Genomic DNA, 19,729 nt, shown 5'->3' with positions numbered 1-19,729 from the left:
ACGTGGAATGCAACATTGTGCAACCGGATTGCAATTACTCCGCGGTCGTTGCCAAGTTACATATGTGCTACCTGTATGAGCAATCAATGGATATCATGGCACAAGGGGATCAAGCAGTGCCAGGCCAGAGGAGAAGGATAAGGATAATAATAGGAACGTGTTACTGAACCTGGTGGTTGGGGCTCCAATTGAGTTTGCATTTCTCATGCCGTGACCCGACCGGAGCAGAAGCAGAAGCAGCTGCAAAGCTAAAGCGCTCAAGCTAAGGTGTGGCTTCAGCGGTATGGAGCGAGTAAGTACTACTACTAGTAAGGACATCATCAGTCCAGCACAGTAAGGTGGTGCCTGGCCAGGATATGCCGGCACGGAGCCCACTAAATTTAGCCCTGTCCTTTGCCGATCTAGGCCCACAGATGCCTGCTGTAACCCTGCTTTTGCGACTACCTAACCGCCTATGGGAGAAAGGCCCAGAGAGCCCAGCCTTGCGGGCCGGGCTTTGACGTCACCAATTGGCTATTTGGCCGGCTAAGGACGCATTCGTTTCAGCAAAGGGAAACATCGATTGACGATTCACAATTTACCGCTTCCCACTTATCATGACGAGAAAGGCGGAGGTCGAGCAACGTCGGGGCACTGCCTGCCCTCTGCCTGCCCTCCACGATGCGATGCCACACCCACTGCCACGATGAAGACGTCTGCGTCACCCGTCACCCTCCCCCATGCGGCTCTCAGGCCAAGGTTTGTTGAATCTGCAGACTCCATGCAGGCCAGGAGCCGGGATAGCAAGCTGGGCTGCTGGGATCGCATCTACTCTTTCCAAACTACCTACGCAATCGCAATCCTCTCAAAGGAACCGTGAGTGGGGATGGATGACCTTGACACGGCCAAGTTTCGCGTTCTTTCTCCGCTCGATGGCCAGATCCGGTCGCTAGTCTTCTGAGCTTCTAATACCTCGCGATTCCGCCCATCTTTACTTCTGAAGTTCTCGTCTTCATTACTCCCCGTGATTGGTCCTGTTTTCTTGGGTATATTGCATGCGTGTGTGGTTCGTTCAGCGAAGAATCCTCATTCCATTCTTTCCTATTGCTTGCCCCCCTAGATTTCGCCATCACTCAACACCGCCATGTCGAAACTCGCTCGCACTCTCGTTGCAGGCCACTGCTTCCTTTCGGCTCTAGCAAACGATGCCCTATCCGTGACAGTCTCCGACCGCACGCCTCTGGGCGCATCGGCATATGTCGATCCCTCGTTTGCCGGCTTCGGCATTGAGCCGTCCAACCTATTCTCCTTCATGGGCCAAGACGAACCAAACAAGTTGACGCTCAACCTGGTCGACAACCTCGTGAAAATCACCGGCCGGCCGCCACACTTCCGCATAGGCGGGAACACGGCAGATACCATGATTTATCGCGAGGACCAAGACCTATGGAACTGGAAGAAGAACCCCAACCCCAAGGGGCAAGGCAACTTCCCCACGGACGAGTTTATCATCGGCCCGCACTATTTCGATGTAGCCAACCGCTTGCCGAAAGGCACGCCCGTCACTTGGGGCCTGAGCTTGGCCTATACGGAAGACGACTATATCGAGCAAATTACCACGACAGCTCAGCAGGTCGTTGACAGGTGCAAGAACCTGAACCTGGTGTCATTCGAGATCGGAAATGAGCCTGATCTGTACGGCCAGAACGGCTTCCGCACGGGTGCCTGGGACGCCAAGGTCTACTCCGAACAGTGGCTTAAAAGAGCGGAGGCCGTATATAAACAGGTCTTGAAGCCCAACAACATCTCCAGCGACTTCTTCGAAACTTCTTGCACGGCGTCGACCATTGGCACTACTTTCGAGATCAAGGACATGCCCGCTCATGGCATTACTGCCAACGCGCCGGATTCCTCCGCGCCTTATATCAAGAGCTGGAACCAGCATGACTACTACTATTATATCGGTGTTTCTACTTATGCGCTCACCATGGACCACTTCATGCAGTTGTCGACGACCGAGGACCAGTTCGAGGCTTGGGAAGAGCAGATTGATCAAGCCCACGCAACGGGCTACCCTTACGCACTCCGTGAGATGGGCGTCGTCGGTCCCATTGGCATGGAAGGCATCACCAACACCTTCGGCGCCGCCCTTTGGTCTCTCAACTTCTTCCTCTACGCTGCTACGCTGAACATCACCTCGGTCCAATTCCACATGACGGACAACAGCAACGCCAGTGCCTGGCAGCCTGTCGAGAGATACGGGCGCCAGCCTTTTGTGCGACCCCTGTACTACAGCTATGCTGCTTTCGACCAAGTCATCGGCCCTACCTGCAACGCGCAGGTCTACCAAATAGAGCCCAAGAGCTACCCGGGCGGCTATAAGGGCTACGTCAAGGTATACTCGGTATACCAGGCCGGCCAGCTCGCCTCCGTGGTTGCCATCAACAGCAAGCCCGCCAACGTTTCGGCATCCGACAAGCCAAGCCTGGACATCAAGGTTTCGCTCCCCAAGTCCCTTTCGGGCAAGCAGATGCATCTTGCACGCCTGACTAGCGAGGGCGCCGACGCCACGGACAAGACGGTCTGGAACGGTATTAGCTACGAAAAGAACAACGATGGCACACCGTCCCAGGTCCATGACGACGACGAAACCGCATCAGTTGAGGCAGACGGCACACTCACCATCTCGGTGCGCGATTCCGAAGCAGTTGTGGCCAACCTCAACAACAAGGTTGGCGAGGGCTTGAAAGCCGATTCTACCGCCTGCGCTGCCTTCGTGGAACAGTCGCCAGGCGTCGGCTCGACAGTAGGGCCCGAGGGCGCAAGCGGCGGCGACGAGGAAGACAAGAACGCGGGCGCTGGAATCAGTGCTCGCGGAGGCCTCGTGGTTGCATTGGTGAGCTTTGTGGCCGGCACCCTGATGATGTTCTAAGTTGCCTTCTCTTTCCCATGATTACGAATAGCATGTTCTTTTAACGAAGAGACGGAAAGACTAGACGGATACACTTGTTCTATCAGAGTAATTAGAGAAGACGTGGAAAGGAGGTCCACACATAATGTTTACTTAACTTGATGAATGAGGCAGGACAACAAAGGCGTTCCGTGTTGGGTTTGGAATTAACGGGTTATGACAAGAATATACCCATCTATACAAAGATCGCATGTTCATTATACAAACTAAGCTCCTGATCATGAGAACAAGTGACTACTTGAAAAGGCGTGTCAACCATGTCATCTACAGGCTAAAGATAATGCCGTCCTGTGAAAACAGTGTCACAAGACCCCTTGCCCCCATGAATACCCGTACTCAACTTTCCCATCCGGCAGTGTGGTTTCCTTGGCCTTCTCGTCATTTTTCTGGCTTGCCCCCTTTGTAGAAGTCCCGTTGGTTGCCCGTCAACAATTCTGCAATACAGCATACAGCTGATGTTGCTGAGTGACATGGCCTTGCTCGGCCTGTTCCGGCTCGGGGTCGTAAAACCGCTGCGTCGTCTAGTGAAACGTAAGACAAGTTCGTGATCCGAATGCATGACTCATTGGAAAGACCAGAGCAGGGATTTCAAGACATACAATTACATCTGCAACATTGCGCACAGGCTGGTCTGGGTCGGCACCGAAATCTGGCTCTGGCATGAGGGTATCACCAGTTACTTACCAACAATTAGGGGCCAAGAATGGGATGCTACTGGTATGTCATTATACGGTGGGATAACTGGCACTTCCCTTGAATAATCGACAGGCCATGTTATCTCATTGGACATGATTCAGCGGGATCAACGTTTTGGACCTTTGTGCTTATACAGCCCCAAACTACCTACAGTCCTTGAAATCGAATCGCAGAAACCCTCTGAAATGCCATCTCACTGGAATCCCCTTAATGGCAAACAGGCTGCTCCCACCATATTATTTCTGGTCATTTACGGCTGCTGGCAAGGTAATGTTTATTTCACTGGATACATCGTGACCATTCAGCGCCATTGGAGCACTGTTTATCCTACTAGAGACTTCGGGATCATCAAATGTCACTGGAATACTGTTCATCACACTGGATATAATGCCTGGTTGCATAAACGGCCTGTCGGTTATGGACGGAAACTGTTATACCTATAGGGTAATTACAAGAGACCCTGCTTCTGCAAGTCGTAGTACACCTTTTCCGGCATCACGTTGCCGTCGGCATCCTCCATCTGCACCATGGCGCCATCGTCAATCTTGTCCTTCTTCTTGTCCTTCTGGATCTTCTCCCATAGCCGCAACGCCTCGTCGATGCCCGTGATGTCCCGGAACAGCGACGTGTTGGTGATGCCGAGGCACTTGAGGCCGTAGATGTGTCGCGCTTCATTAAAGTGCTTATCGAAGGCCCTCCGGCCCATGTAGACAAAGTTGCCGCAGACCTCGCAGGAGAATTCGACGCCGAGGCCGTGGAGCTTGTACAGCCAGTAGGGAATCGGCTTGCCGTCCCACGCCAGGGGCAGCTTGAGGGGGTTGTAGAACCGGTCGTCGTCGTCCTCGCCCTCCTCGCCCTCGCCCTGCTCGGCGGGCTGCGTCTCCACCGTGGCGCTGAACAGGTTCTCGAGCTCCTGCTGGCGCTCGCGTTCCGTCATACCTTGCTTCCGCTCGACGTTGACGCGGGTGTCGCTGCGCTCGGTGCTCATGGCCGACGCGAGGCGTTTGACCCGGTGTTCGCGCTCGGCAATCGCGCGCTCCTTCAGTCTCGTCGCAGATACTCCGCCTCGGTTGTCGCCCTCGGAGGTGCCGCCCATCTCTGTGTTCTCCTCTATCCTCTTCTTGCGGTCGGCAGCGGCTCGGACGTGCTTCTTCCCCGACAAGTGGCCCTTGTAGACATTCTCGTTCTTGAACTCCTTTTCGCAGTCCTCGCAGTATACGGCCTCGGCCGAGCTGAGCTGGCGCGACACGCCAGAAGTCGAGACAGCCACGGTCTCTGATTTCCACCCCTCTACGTCGTCCTTCTCCCACGCCTCGTCGAACTCCTTGTCGAAATCGGCCAGGACTTTGTCGACATTCTCTAGGGGCCGAGTCCTCCGCATAAAGTCCTCCAGGTATTGTGATACGAGTCCGGAATATCGGAAGTACTGGTCGGTCAATTTCTCGCCCCGTTTCAACCCTCCGGCCCCTGGTGAGAAGTTGTCGAAAACATCCAGGTACTGTAGGTAGCTCAGGCGCTTCGCGTTGTGGAGGTTGAGGTAGGCCTCGTGGCACGTATGGAGATCGAAGAAGCGGCCGAACGCCTCCTCGCCGGTGAAGAGGGAGTCGACCACGGACGGCTGGGCAGCTTCGGCCTCGGTGGGCTTCCGGGGTCGGTAGGCGCGCTCGAGGTTCTCGACGGGCTCGTTGGGGTATCGTGTGTGGAAGCTCTTGATCTCGGCCAGCTGCTTGTGGAACTCCTCCATGGGGTCGCCGCTGCCGATCTGCTGGATCTCTTTGGAGCGCGCGCCGTCGGCATCGCGGTAGATCTCGAGGAGCTTGGACGATTGGGAGGCTATGCGGTCCAGGGAACTCGGAGACCTGATGGTCTCGTGTGAGGCGATCGCGAATCTGAGAAGGGTCTCGGTTAGCTCTGCGATGCGAAGGATGTGATTTGGAGGAGTAACTTACGTGTTTTGGCTCTTCGCCGATGCGATCGGCGATGCCCTGTTCCAGACGCTCGAGGTCCTCGTGGAGGAAGCGCTGCTCTTCCAACAACATGGCGCACGTTCGATGCTGTTCTGTTTGGTCGGGTATCGCGTTGGTGAGGATGGAAAAAGGCTGGATCCGATTGACGCAAGCAGCAACGGCAGGTTAATTGTACTCTGGAATACACGCTTTCCGAGTCGTTGGCCGTTGACTAAAATAATGGAGTGAACAGTTATTCGAGTATTAAAAATCGACTCAGTGTGGAAGCATTTCCAGATGCTGCGGTTGAAGTAACACTTTAGATTTATTTGGCCTACGGTAGCAGCTTTGGACTTTCAAGGTGAGTACATCTCTGGCAACCAGATGGCAAATAGTGGGTAAGTGTCTACCTAAACCTTACTCCACTGAGTAAACATAGTCGACCTTTTGAACAACGGAGTGCCCAATATCATGTGTCGCATAATAGCGAGAATGATAGAATAACGATGTAGGCAGTTATGTAGAGTAACGATTTCTATTATTAAATGTCTTTTTTCTTCTTCGAGCAGATGAGCCTTCCATGACTATTCGTACAAAACAGCTAGAGCCTCTAGGTTGATGTTGTCTATCTACTTACATACTGACTGACTGGTACATGTATGTATGACCTGGAAACTTACAGTGGCTTTAGTTCGAACCTTCAGCTTGCCAGGAAAAAAAACTGCGGGGAGCATCAGCAAGATAAAGCCGTCTGCCACTGCGCTTGCTCAGCTCCACCTAAATTTTCATAGCTACTTCAATCCACCATCATACAGCCTCGCTTTATTACGCGACAGCATCCTCCATTCTCCATTCTCCATCCTCCATCCCCAAACCCGCCCTGTCTTGTTCCCATCCTTTTCTCGCCCCGGCTCCGATCACAACACCGTCGTCATGGCTGAAGGAGGAGGTATCGATCGTCGCGCCGACGAGAAGATGGAGTTCTCTACCTCGAAAGAGGTTACAGTCCATCCCACCTTCGAGTCCATGTCGCTCAAGGAAAACCTCCTGCGCGGTGTCTATGCCTATGGGTACGAGTCGCCGTCGGCTGTCCAGTCGCGCGCCATTGTGCAGGTCTGCAAGGGACGCGACACCATCGCACAGGCCCAGTCTGGTACAGGAAAGACGGCCACCTTCTCGATTTCGATGCTGCAGGTCATCGACACCGCCGTCCGCGAAACCCAGGCCCTCGTCCTCTCCCCCACTCGAGAGCTGGCCACCCAGATCCAGTCCGTCGTCATGGCTCTCGGCGACTACATGAACGTGCAATGCCACGCCTGCATCGGCGGAACCAACGTGGGCGAGGACATCAGGAAGCTCGATTACGGCCAGCACATTGTCTCCGGCACCCCCTGGCCGTGTTGCCGACATGATCCGCCGCCGCCACCTGCGCACCCGTCACATCAAGATGCTGGTTCTCGATGAAGCCGACGAGCTTCTCAACCAAGGTTTCCGCGAGCAAATATACGACGTCTACCGATACCTCCCGCCCGCCACCCAGGTCGTCGTCGTTTCCGCCACCCTCCCCTACGACGTGCTCGACATGACCACCAAGTTCATGACCGACCCCGTTCGTATCCTGGTCAAGCGTGACGAGCTGACGCTGGAGGGCCTGAAGCAATACTTTATTGCTGTCGAGAAGGAGGACTGGAAGTTTGACACTCTTTGCGATCTCTACGATACCTTGACCATCACCCAAGCCGTCATCTTCTGCAACACCCGCCGCAAGGTCGACTGGTTGACCGACAAGATGCGCGAGGCCAACTTTACCGTCAGCAGCATGCACGGAGACATGCCGCAGAAGGAGCGAGATAGCATTATGCAGGACTTCCGACAGGGCAACAGCAGAGTGCTCATCTCGACAGATGTCTGGGCCCGTGGTATTGATGTCCAGCAAGTCAGCCTGGTCATCAACTACGACCTGCCCAGCAATCGTGAGAACTACATCCACCGTATCGGTCGTAGTGGACGGTTCGGTCGAAAGGGTGTTGCCATCAACTTCGTTACTAGCGAAGATGTACGCATCCTCCGCGATATCGAGCGTAAGTATTCGTTCCCCGCATATTTCCTTCCCCATACTCTATGCTGACCCTTGAACTAGTCTACTACTCAACGCAAATTGACGAAATGCCAATGAACGTGGCCGATCTCATTGCTTAGTTCCTGCCTTGCTGGCTGCAAAAAAAACAACAACATCAGATATAGTGGCGTTGAAAAAGAAGAAATCGGTTCAATTGCGTGCGGAGGAAAGGGACATGTTCGCTAAAAAGTGAGGCCTGAACTTGTCCCTGTTAATACCGTACTTTTGCTGACCTGGTCGATACCAGTGCCTTAATCAGATTGACAATTTGACATGGACGTTCATGGCCAAGACTTCTTCGATGTGGTGTCGATATCACTATCACTGTGCTCATGTCCTCACCAGGCCAATGTCTGCTTAGACGAGACGCGCGGTGCTTGTTATAACCGAGGTCTCTATTTACTAACGAGGCTCAAGTTTCTATATTCGAATATTTGGTGTATCGTTCTTGGGCACGGCCTGCAGTTCTGCGTCTGCTACCAAACCCTTACGCTTAGAGGCGAACCCATCTGAGCTATGGGAACGCCCTTGTCTGCCTTTGCGCGTACCGATTCGATGAAGAACGGCTTTGCCGGTAGTGTCGGGCTCATGGTACGGGTTGTTGGACCGCCTAGGCTGTACATTCTCCGACTGTCATTCCCATCTAGGTGCGCATCTGGGCCGCAATGGATGGAATGCGGCCGGCTTCCCGCGTCCACCGGGGTGACAAATACGGAGCCGTGGTTCTGATGAAGCATTGGCCGTATCCTTGCTGCGCCAACTGTGGGGGGAGGCTCGTAGGAACCAGGCGTATCGTCTTCCGATATCAACCTGGTTCTACGCGGATGTACCTTATGGTATAGTGGCTTCAACAACATCAGGGAGGCGCAGACTATTGCTGTGTTTAGTTCGATGCAGGACCACTCGCCAACTGCTTTGCCACTGAATGTGAAGTCGGTATCATCTGTCTTGGAGACCCAGACAATACGTAGAATCGCGACAAGACAGACACTAGGGGCACAGTTAGCAACAGCGTTTTGCGAACCCAGGAAACCACTCACAACAGGCCGAGCGCAAACACGGCAACCAGGGCCAACTTCTGCCTCTGGGGCAGCCTTAACTTGTAGATGGTCGGCAATGGCATGAGGAATATAACGACGTCAGAGCCAGCTTGAAATCCGGTGGCCGCCCACCAGGGCCAGTCTGGCTGGCAGTATCCGTCAACGTCTTTATCCCATTTCCTACGGAGTGGGACGCACGTCGTGAACGTCACTGCCAGAACGCCGCTCATGCCAACGCCGACTATGGCGAGTACGATCCAGGACGCACGTCGGAGGGTGTCGTAACTCTTGAACATGCGGATATATAGGAGGAGAATCGACGCCTTCATGAGACCCAGCGACACGTGGTAGAAGAGCGCAGTGTACCACAGAGCCTATGGATAAAAGGGGGTCAGTGATCCCCAAGTCACTGAATAGAGCGAGTATATTTCCGCATTGATCGAAGCTCATGTAACATACCCGCAGGAAGTCCGAAAGCCTCCCGGGACTGATCGTCCATATGTGTTTACCTAGTGCCCAGTAGGACTCTTAAGTCATTATGCTTTAGTACGTAATGTTTCCCTTTTACAACAGAGACGCTTCAGGGAGGAAGCAAGCTGGCAACTCACGTCGTCCGATGCCTATAGAAACACCAAGCGAATTGATCAGTGCTCCCAACGCAAACCAATCCTCGATCGCTATTTTTCCGACGATGTAGTGTCGCGTGTAGAAGCGCAGGGCCACGACCACAATCGCCATGACGGCCGGAAATACGGCCCAGCAAAGGATCCTGGTATCGAGCGACTCGTCGTCTAGATATTCCGGAGGGGACGAGACGGCGGTCTGCGAGAGCGACATGGTAGGGCTTCTCCGGGATTCGGCGGCTTATTGACGGGCGACAGGCGTGGACTTGTCTATGCGCCTGTCCATCAAGACTTGTCATAACACTGACACCGGAGTGCTTATTCGGCCCTTCTTCGTCATGGGCTCGGACGCCAGAGATGTCAGAAAACGATGCGGGGAATGACAGGAGTTCCGAGCAAAGATATAATCATGTAAGAGCTCCCTCGTCGTCGTCAATGCGTGCGTATGACTGTTGGTTCGCCCATGAGGCTTGGCCCGGTGCGTAGGCCCGGTGGGAAAATGTTGCCCTGCACCAAGGTTCACGTCTAGAACACGCCTTTCCTCATAGGAGGCCATGTCTGACCTACTTACGCGCGAGTCTGGTTCTCGCCCGTACCATAACAGCCTTTTGGGACTCTTACTACGGTTAGCAGGCAGAGTTCGTAGGGGTAGCATCACCGCATCGGCGCGAGTTTGTGGCGTATTAACCACCGCTAAGTCGGTTCGTCCATTACTATATAGGTAGGTCGACCCGTACGAGAGCTTGTCCGTGGCGGTTTCTTCCATGGAAACTACATTCATGCCTTCGTTCCGCTGTAAGGCCAACGATCCAGCAAACTCAAAAAGGGATGGGTACGGGGAAACTGCCTCAGGTAACGTTGGCCAATCAATAAACCCCTTTTCTTTTCTGACTGCCGGGGACTTGCCATCGAACTGGGCGATCCGCGGAATACAGTCGGTTACTCTACACAGAGACTAATTCTGGATGCGCTCAAAAGTACCCGTCAAAGTTGTATATAATAAGAAGGGGAAACTGAGCAAGCACCTCCATCGCGCTGGCGTGGGTTATTTTTAGGGGGACATCTAGCTTGGTCGGTTGTTATGCCCATGTGCCAACTGCACACCATCCTATGGCGCGGGCCGTCTGAACCTTGCCGTATCATGTCCAATCACCACCATTTCTTCCTCTCCTGAAAACCGTACAGACGATCTGAAACTTTCATTTGGGTTTGGGGGGGAAAGGGGCAGACAACCACCTTGCGGAAGCACGGCGCCTTTCCGTCTCTTTTTCTCTGGATCTAGCGCTAGAAGCTTACACGTTGACCTTCGAGAAGGAAAAAAGGGACCGAGGTGTGCCATGAGGCTGACAGGGGAGATGAGTGGTTTTTGTTTTGCGTCCGTAGTTCTTAGGTTGGTAGAAAGTAAGTGCTGGGTGGTCATCCCCCAGCACATTCTGGATGAGGGGAAGCGCCTGTGGCTGTGGCTGTGGCATCGGATCGGACATCTCAGCCGACGCTTCGTGCGTAGCTAACCAACACGCGACGATACGGCCGACTGCCATTGGGTTATCGAAACCGTCTTTTTTCATAGTGCTGGCTTGCGTCCATCTTGATTGGCGAGCAGACGCACTACAATCACATGGTGTATTGGACGCGACTTATATCTAAAATAGTGCATGGAGGTATCATACCACTCCGTTAACTTTCAAATGATATTTCCCTATTATATTGTGTCGTGTGTACTAATATATCAGATTGTTCCTTCTAATGGACGCCTGGCCATGCATACGCGGGTACGAACAGGGTGAAACTTCATGTTAGCATCATTTCGTTTAACACATCGCTTCTTCGCATGCGCTTACACGTACAGATATGGCTGGGTGTATGATAAACAGGCCACGGCCTCAAGCTTGACGTACTGGCGACATACGAGCGCGCATTCCCATCATCTTCGAGTGCATCCCGTGTTAATGCCCTTCTACTTATGGCATTCACAATGGCGCCGGGCTTCGCCTACACGGCTCTCCGTAACGTTTCGAACACTCTCATCGCCCACTGCGCCGAGTCTGCCAATATCCAAACGCAATCGACTTATATGGATAGACTTGGTTCCTAAGGCCGAGGGGGAATCATGGCGATAGCAGCTGCGCCAAACGGTGACAGATTTGTACGCAATGACTCGAGGTATTGCTTGAACAGCCAGATACTCTATTGCCACCAAGGTGAGACGGCCCTTATGTAGGCGGTGCTTCCCTAATTTGCCAATATTGACAATGGTAGTTGCACACATAGAAGTCTGATGTGGTTCGAATGATGACTATGACGTCGATGTCGGGTATCAACGATCTCACTGGCGTTAAACCCACGATCCAGTTGTCCTCATGACGAGAAGACTTTGTCGCTAAAGGTTCTGGTTTGGTAAGGGCGGAGGTTACCGGCCCTCATATGCGAGTGATTGCTTTTCCCGCTGGATACCATTATCGATGCCGCCGGCACCGGCGTCGTCAAGATCCCTCGGAGGTGCGGAAGGTGCCTTGCACTTGTCTGGCATACATAGTCGAAGCGTGGCCTTCTCGGGGGGGGGGTGCTCGTGGAAAGCCCGGCGTTGGTAGGCCGCCGCCCAGGGTACCGCCACCCGTGCTCGTGGTAGACCCACGATAGACGCCGATGGACGCCGCACGAACCCGACGGGCGCCGACAGCCCGTGACCCCCGAAGATAGGTTATCGTTTGTTTCACAGCGGCTCGTATTCCCCATCTATCGCAGCATAGTCCGACGCCGATAGCTGGCGAGACGGTTCGTGCTGTACATCCCAGGTTGGCCAACGTTACATGAGGAATATTGGAGGCCATGCAGCTGCGCAACAACTCAAGACATTAATTGCAACGCTGGCATTGGGACTGTAATGCTGTAACGTGCCATCCGACTCTGTCTGGATCATGCCTCGGCAAGTTCTTCATGTTGCCTGCCTCTGCTGCACGACGACGCTGGCCGGCACGGCAAGACACAAAACAAAGCATACATACACGGAGCACGACAGAGTGCTGATACGAACGCGTGTTTAGTCGTGTGAGTGTGAGTGTGTGTGAGTGTGTGTGTGTGTGTGTGTGTGTCTTCTCTCCATGTGCACTACATTTTGATGCCAAAGTTGTCTGAATCATCCATCTTGAGATGATGGACTACTGACACGGCATGTCCAATTCTTCAAAGACAGCGGCCGCGTATGGATCAGTTCCTCGGCCATGGCCCGGGCCCGAGACATCGAACATACGGAGCATCGAGAGGGGTGCTCAATGAGGCCAGTGGTTGCTCTTGCTTGTCACGGGTGAGTGCATGAGAGGGAGTTGGTGATTGGGATGTACCTGGATATGACATCAGTCTGTGCCGTTATCGTCGTCATGCCTAGCGCAGCGATTACCGATTGGCTAAAGCGACGTGACCAATCCCGCTGCCCGCACAGCTATTCGGCCCTACGAATCACGCTGTAGCAGATACGCCAATCGGCCTTTTTTAAAAGTGGCCAGCAAGGCTCACCACCCAGCCTATTGGTGGTGTCTTTATTAGTAGTACATGTAGGATAGATCTGGAGAGGAGCCTCTTATATGAAATGGAAAAGCATTAGTACCCGGCAGCGAGGACGGCGCCAAGACGCCCAGCGCAAGTTTCAGTACCTATGCATGTGCATAATGCACTTGATGGCGGTATGTAGGCATGCATAAATGATAGGCCTAGGAGGGGCATGCCATGTAATACCATGCAATGTATCAATTGCTACATACTGTCGATGCCGCCGATCAAGCATCCCGGCTGTGTAGCGCAAGCAACAGAACAAAACAAATACACCGGAGCCGATTGCGAAGAGAGCATGTAAATAGAAACAGAGTCATAATAATAGCGATAACAAAACCAGACGTGAAACCCGTTTTTCCCCCTGACGCGCAAGCTAACTTTAGGGCCAATCCGTGGCTTCGTCTGAACCCTTCCCGGCAGATTGCGTCCAGCCTGCGTTCTAGGTTCGTCGCATCAAATAGTCTCTGGTCCGTCTCGGCGCCAGAGCACGACAGCGCCAGATCGGTAATACAATAGTAGTGCATGCTGTTCGCATCAAACCACATGGGAAGCAGTGCTGCTATCTGGCTACAGTGCTACTGCCACAATGGCATAGTAGCCTTGGCACTTGGCCCAACCCTTTTTCTTTCTTTTTTTTTTTTTGCCGATCGTGCGATGGCGAGAAAACGACGCGGCATTGTGTTGGCTTGGCTTGGTGAGATGAGGGGAGCTCCGGCTCTCCGTGCACTGTCTGTCCTGCCCGCCTAGCTACTTCTTGGTAGAGACCAGGCTCAGGGACCTGCAGCAAACTTACACACAGTCCAGAGTCCAGAGGCCAGAGTCCAGAGCATTCCAGTCACGCATTCTGGCGGTTGCGGCGGTGAATAGTGGGTGGAGGACCCAGAAGTTTGGCCGACTTTCAATCTTGCAATCGAGAAGAAAATACCTGATTGTACTTGTGATGTGGACGAGTGGGAGAGTGGCCATAGAGAAACGAACAGCGCACGGATAGTGGTACCGACTACAGTCGACTAACCCCGGATTCGTGAGCGCAAGTGAGGAGGTGGTGTTGTGTGGACAGTGGACTTGTGGTGCCGGCTGGCTGTTGTCGCCCTCTTGGCCACCATCTTATGTACAAGGTGTGACAAGCTTGTACCGGCTGCACGGCGATGGGGTTACAGGGCTTGAGGGCTGTCGGGCAAGCTAAAAAGTGCGGTGGTCGGTGCATTCGGTGGCAGGCAGGCAGGCAGGCAGGCAGGCTTCGACGCTTGTCCGCCCGCTTATGCAGCATGCATCGGAGGCACAAAAAAAGTAGAGAAGATTCCCCTCAACGAGGAAACGTTGGCTCGTTTTCCACCACTTGTTTTTAGTCACACTCTAGAACACCAGAAACACCAAACACCACGTTTTTTCCCTTCAACTCACGATCCACAGCCTTTCCTTCCATTTGGGGGTCCCCCTCACGCTCCCTCTTTCTTTCTTTCTGTCCTGTCCGCCGCCTGCCGCCTACCCGCAGTCTGCAGTCTGCAGTCTGCATAGAGACCGGCCGTCCGGCCTGCGAAACTCCAAATACTTCAGAATGCCAAGGGGAGGTTACGTTCATTTGGCAGCCTCTCACATGTAAGATGAGGTGAGGAGTCGAAATGCCCCTTGGGCGCGCACTCGATATTATGATTTTTATTTCTTCTGGTCGCAGGCCATGCGTTGGGCTGCAACCGCTGGAGGCAGGGCCCATTGCTGAACAGGGTGCTTGGCACCGGCTTGACTCAACAAGGTAACCCGAGACATCTCCTCGCCTGGGTCGGGCTGATTGGCTCCCGAGAAGAGAGAAAAAGAAGAAAAAAGTCTCGCCTTCCACGCAGCCGCACACGCACGCGCAACCATCACTTGCACTTGCACTGTGATCGTACCGTCCCACGCATCATGTGAAAATCTGCTCGTTTTCCCCTGCGGCTCTGCTCATGGCCTGTCGCGTCACCTGGGATCTTCCCTCTTGATCATTCAACGCAGTGGCCGCAGTGGTCGCAGTGACACGCTGACACGAGACGGCGCCAGGCGGACTGCACACCGATTGCGATCGGTACACCCGGGAGGCCCTGCCGGCTCCACCCTTTTCAGCTCTCGGGTGGATACCTCCCTCCCAAGCGATGGCCAACATGGCCAGCATAGCCCTTCACGATAATTTCAATGGTGTTTTCCCGGGCTCCATCAAACCCGTCCACGAGGGGACCTGGACTCTGCTCGACTGCTCCTTTCCCAACAGGCGCCCCCACTTTGCACGCTCTTTGCGTCACTGTACCGGCCAGCAGGAAAACTCGTCCATGGGCGGCCACGGGCAGCCATGGGCAACCCCCACCGCCAAGTTTCAACACTGCTGATTTTGCTACAGTTTTCGCACGTTTGCCTGTGCCTGCTATCAGGTCAAAAGTGACAAAAGCCTAGATCTCGCTCCTGGTGGGGTCGACAGATAAGCACCTTTTGCCGCTCTCCTGATTTCCCAACCACGCCGTGCTGCCGCCTATCCAAGTAGCACGTTCATGTACGTGCGTCGCGTCGGTAATCCTACGATGCCACGGCTACTCCACCGCAGATCGCTTCCGTCCGGCGCATCCTTATCGCGGCTCTCCCAGGACACGGGATATTGCGTCCCCCTTCTCTGGACTTCAACCGTCTTTCTTGTCTGACGTCCAAGATGCTGATGCAGTGCCGTTGCAGTAGGTATTCTCTACCTGCTGCATCGGCCCGTTAATCGCTTGGCTAGACTAGCTCTCCGTCATTAAGCTCATGGCTTTGCCACCGTGGGCCACACGCTGAGCATGTACATCGTACATCTCTCAGGCCTTGGGTTTACGGTGGAGAAAAAATCGTGCGCAATTATGGAAACTCAGTCAGTGTGACATTTCATCATGTTTCCGACGTCTTCTATTCTACATAGTACTTTGCGGTACGTAGAGGGAAAAGGTCCCGCTCACATGCTTGACGTCTCGTCTTTCGTTTCCCGGGTGGAACACCTCCATCCCGCCTCGTGGGTCTGATTCCAATATCAAGGTGATCCGGTGCTGATCTGGGTGACTACCTACCGCTCTCCTTTCCCTTTTCACAAAACGCGGCTGTCTCCTTGCTCCCGCAGCCCTCGTACTCAAGCCAGAAGCATATTCCCCATCGTATTGCTCGATGCTAGTCGTCTCTTGTTTTTGATGCTGTTCCGGTTAGCCCACCAGATTTAGGTTACCTTTATCTTCCTTGTCCAGTTTTTTACTCGACGATCATCGGTACCTGGCCACCAAACCGATCGACACTGTAATAGGAGCAACTCCTTTATCTGAACCGACTTTAGCATCTGCTTGTCGACAAACCCCTTTGTCTCCATATCGTATCTGATTACATCCAACAGCCAAAACAGTTCTTGAGACCTCGCCCTGCCACTTGCTCATTCAGTGGTAATTTTAGGGCACTGGTGGTGGTTGAACCACCCATATCTCAACCAATGGCGGACAATTCACCTCCCGCGGGAACCTCACCAGCCGCGAACAATGGCGTGAAGAAAGAGAAGGGCCGGGTCCGGTTCAACAGCATGGTCGGTGGTGAACCGCCCCGTGAGCTACCCTCACCCATCGACGACAATGATGAAAAGCAACAACGCAATCTCTCCCCCGTAAGAAGGCCTCGGCCTTCCCTCTTGCGGGGAAGTTCCTACAACTCCGTCCTAGACGCCGACGCGCTCACGCCGCAGGAACCACTTTCCCCTGCCGCCGTCTCGGCCATTGCAGCTCACCAACGGGCGCAAGAAGTAGCAGCCAACATGCTCGGCTCGTCCCACTCCGCTCCATCATCACGGCGGGCGTCCCTTGATTCCGAAGCCACCGTGAACAGCTCTGGGGAGCTGATCCCTAGGATTAATTTACCACTGGAAGAAATGGACCGGGACGGACAAGGGGCTGCATTGGAACGTATGAATTCGGTGGAGCGGCGTAATCACAACGCGGCAGCTTACGACCTTGTCAAGTTCCATACGCTCTCCCCGGACACGCTTCTGGAAACGTCGGAGAAGCTGCCATTGGCGCGAGTGCCCGGCAACAATTCTCCAGCCGGCTACGCTTCGGACTTCGAAACATCACTGCATCATGGTCATCCCCGCGAAGGTGTTTTATCTCATCTGCTAAAACTATATCGTGTACCGGACGGTCCAATGCAGGGCAAGACATTCAGTGGGTATACGACCCCTGGCTCTTCCGGAACTGCTACGCCGACTCGGCGCAAATGGTACGACCAAAACAAGAATGCTTCCCAGGACACTTTAGCTACTTTGGCGAAAGCTTCTGCGATCTTGGCAAACCCCAACGAGAAACCGCGCGACAACAGCAACAGCCCCAGCCCCTACGGCGGCAAGCCACCGAAGCGCCCCAAGCACAATCGAACCCCTAGTGGCAAGATCAAGACGTTGCTGGGCAAGAACCGTATGGCTGACGAGGCCAAGATTACGATCCATGTCGCCGACATCTTGAAGCGGCAGGAGTATATCATTAAGCTCTGCAGGGCATTGATGCTTTATGGTGCACCGACGCATCGCTTGGAAGAGTATCTGCGCATGACGGCGAGGGTGTTGGAAATCGACTGCCAATTCCTCTACTTGCCTGGCTGCATGCTCATCTCCTTCGACGACAAAGCGACACACACGGCCGAAGTCCGATTCGTACGACTGAACCAGGGGCTGGACTTGGGTAAACTGAAGGACATCCACGAGATCTACAAGGAAGTTCTCCACGACATTGTCTCCTTGGACGACGCCATCGGCCGATTGGACGAGATCAACAAGGGAAAGACCAAGTTCCCGGTCTGGGTGCGAATCATCGCCTACGGGTTTGCGAGCGCATTCGTCGGCCCTTTCGCGTTCCAGGCGCGCTTTATCGACATGCCCGTTGCGTTTGTGTTGGGTTGCATTGTTGGTTTCCTGCAGCTGGCTGTGGCGCCAAGATCGGACCTATACGCCAACGTCTTTGAGATTACGGCATCAGTCATCACCAGTTTCTTGGCACGAGCTTTCGGAAGCATCCAAGGCGGGAACACATTCTGCTTTTCGGCCCTGGCGCAAAGCTCCATCGCCCTGATCTTGCCCGGATACCTCTTCTTGACTGCCGCATTGGAATTGCAATCAAGGGCCATCGTTTCGGGTTCCATTCGGATGGTGCATGCCATGCTCTATTCGCTCGTGCTTGGATTCGGAATCACGGTGGGCGTCACAATCTATGGCGCAATGGACGACAACGCTGTATCTTCTACGACGTGCAGCAATCAGCTTAACTGGCGATGGAACTTCTTCTTCGTCCCGTTGTTCGCCCTATGTCTATCGGTATGCCTGGTTGTCTCGTACTCATCGGCATCTATGCCAATGTCTATTTTTAAGAATATGAGTAAGCTAATGTTTGGTTTCACAGGTTGCCAACCAAGCCAAGTATAAGCAGATGCCCGTCATGGTCGTTGTCTCTGTGGCGGGTTACACCGTGAACTACTTCAGTGGGCTACGGTTCAAAGCTGCCCCCAAATCAGCAACATGTTGGGTTCTTTCACTGGTTAGTATACTTGCCGCGCCTATACACAGACGCTCAAAAGCATCTTGCTAACCATTCTCACAGTCGGCATATTGGCCAACAGCTACAGCAGGATTCGTCACGGAGTAGCTGCGGCATTTCTGCTGCCTTCTATATTTGTCCAAGTGCCCAGTGGTCTGGCTGCGAGTAAGTCGACGCTGTCTTTTCCGGCTTGGAGTTTGGCGCATCTGTATGGCTAACGACTGCGACTTTTTCAGCCGGTAGCATCTTGAGCGGACTCAGCACGGCCAACCAAATCACCAACTCGACTCAGGTAGTCAACGGCACCCTGACTGTACCCGTGGCTCAACCCAACGACCTGCAGAACATTGTATTCAATGTGGCTGCCAGCATGATTCAGATCGCCGTGGGTATCACGGTCGGTCTGTTCCTGGCGGCGCTTTGCATCTGGCCGATGGGCAAGAGACGAAGTGGCTTGTTCACGTTTTAGTCATTTCGGGGTTTCGAGGGGGAAACATCGACAGAACAGGGAGGAGTACTGGGGGAGGCTTGATACACACACAGCTCCTCTGAACGAGGAAACATTTGCTTTGTTTGTTTGTTTGTATTATTTTTTGCTTCTTGCTTTTTGGCATTGGCGTTTAGGTTAGCAAGCGTGTTTGTCCACTGCATGGGGTTGGAACTTGTTAGGCGTTCGTTGCAGGGTTGGGGATTTCAACAACACATACACTTCGACTTCTCTGTAATCGATAATAGAGGCGTCTGGTAGAGTGGGCGTCTGGTTCTGGGTTTGTCTGTCATTCTTTTATGATGCCGGCTTTGGGGTATAAACAACAGTACAATACAGCAGGAACTGAAGAGAGGAGCATCCGGAGATGTATATTCAAAATACGGAATTATCCATTCAAACAGTTATATCCAGCTATGGCCAGGGGGAATTGCCAGTGCACAGGCAATCAATCACTGCCTACTAAGAGGACCATCAAGGGTAGGAGGACAGCATTTGGCCCTTGAGTAGAGATGCGCCCGGGGACACTCGAGGCTTTCTTACCATGAAAGATGCGAATTGCAATCGAATGGTAAAAGGAAGGACGGCAAACCGAGCCGAGCCGAGGCAGCCGGTGGAGGGGGGCCTCGCATGGTGATGAGTCTTGGATAAGTCTTGGACATTCCCACCCGAGTGTCGCAAACCAAACCCAGCATGCTGTAAGTGAAGCTTCTAGCATCTCAGCCTCCATTCCAAGAGGCGCTCTTGGCATTTTTGAGACTCTTTCCCCT

General features: G+C 53.6%; 6 protein-coding genes across 6 annotated transcripts; 4 read left to right on the top strand and 2 right to left on the bottom strand.

Annotated features, from left to right (window-relative positions):
* Positions 1-1,123: 1,123 nt before the first annotated feature.
* PG986_000599 (glycoside hydrolase family 79 protein) lies at positions 1,124-2,911 on the top strand (the record flags this gene model as incomplete). The annotated part of the gene is made up of 1 exon (XM_066836821.1): positions 1,124-2,911. One exon carries the CDS (start codon positions 1,124-1,126, stop codon positions 2,909-2,911), a length of 1,788 nt encoding a protein of 595 aa, XP_066705714.1.
* Positions 2,912-3,184: 273 nt separating this feature from the next.
* PG986_000598 (RNA splicing factor PRP9) lies at positions 3,185-5,685 on the bottom strand (the record flags this gene model as incomplete). The annotated part of the gene is made up of 3 exons (XM_066836820.1): positions 3,185-3,187; positions 4,146-5,513; positions 5,596-5,685. 3 exons carry the CDS (start codon positions 5,683-5,685, stop codon positions 3,185-3,187), a joined length of 1,461 nt encoding a protein of 486 aa, XP_066705713.1.
* Positions 5,686-6,525: 840 nt separating this feature from the next.
* Positions 6,526-7,791, top strand: PG986_000597 (ATP-dependent RNA helicase; the record flags this gene model as incomplete). The annotated part of the gene is made up of 3 exons (XM_066836819.1): positions 6,526-6,969; positions 7,040-7,673; positions 7,733-7,791. The coding sequence occupies 3 exons, from the start codon at positions 6,526-6,528 to the stop codon at positions 7,789-7,791; spliced, it is 1,137 nt and encodes a 378-aa protein (XP_066705712.1).
* A 396-nt stretch (positions 7,792-8,187) lies between these two features.
* On the bottom strand, positions 8,188-9,588 carry PG986_000596 (uncharacterized protein; the record flags this gene model as incomplete). Its single annotated transcript, XM_066836818.1, has 4 exons — positions 8,188-8,701; positions 8,752-9,125; positions 9,211-9,278; positions 9,360-9,588. The coding sequence occupies 4 exons, from the start codon at positions 9,586-9,588 to the stop codon at positions 8,188-8,190; spliced, it is 1,185 nt and encodes a 394-aa protein (XP_066705711.1).
* A 5,470-nt stretch (positions 9,589-15,058) lies between these two features.
* PG986_000595 (uncharacterized protein) lies at positions 15,059-15,280 on the top strand (the record flags this gene model as incomplete). The annotated part of the gene is made up of 1 exon (XM_066836817.1): positions 15,059-15,280. One exon carries the CDS (start codon positions 15,059-15,061, stop codon positions 15,278-15,280), a length of 222 nt encoding a protein of 73 aa, XP_066705710.1.
* A 1,109-nt stretch (positions 15,281-16,389) lies between these two features.
* Positions 16,390-18,941, top strand: PG986_000594 (uncharacterized protein; the record flags this gene model as incomplete). The annotated part of the gene is made up of 4 exons (XM_066836816.1): positions 16,390-18,252; positions 18,338-18,476; positions 18,536-18,637; positions 18,709-18,941. The coding sequence occupies 4 exons, from the start codon at positions 16,390-16,392 to the stop codon at positions 18,939-18,941; spliced, it is 2,337 nt and encodes a 778-aa protein (XP_066705709.1).
* Positions 18,942-19,729: the final 788 nt, after the last annotated feature.

This window comes from Apiospora aurea (genome assembly GCF_038362705.1).
Source record: "Apiospora aurea strain CBS 24483 chromosome Unknown utg000001l_segment0_segment0, whole genome shotgun sequence".
Lineage (NCBI taxonomy): Eukaryota > Fungi > Ascomycota > Sordariomycetes > Amphisphaeriales > Apiosporaceae > Apiospora > Apiospora aurea.
Note: the sequence above shows the minus strand (reverse complement) of the source record. Positions and strands in the feature narration are given on the sequence as shown.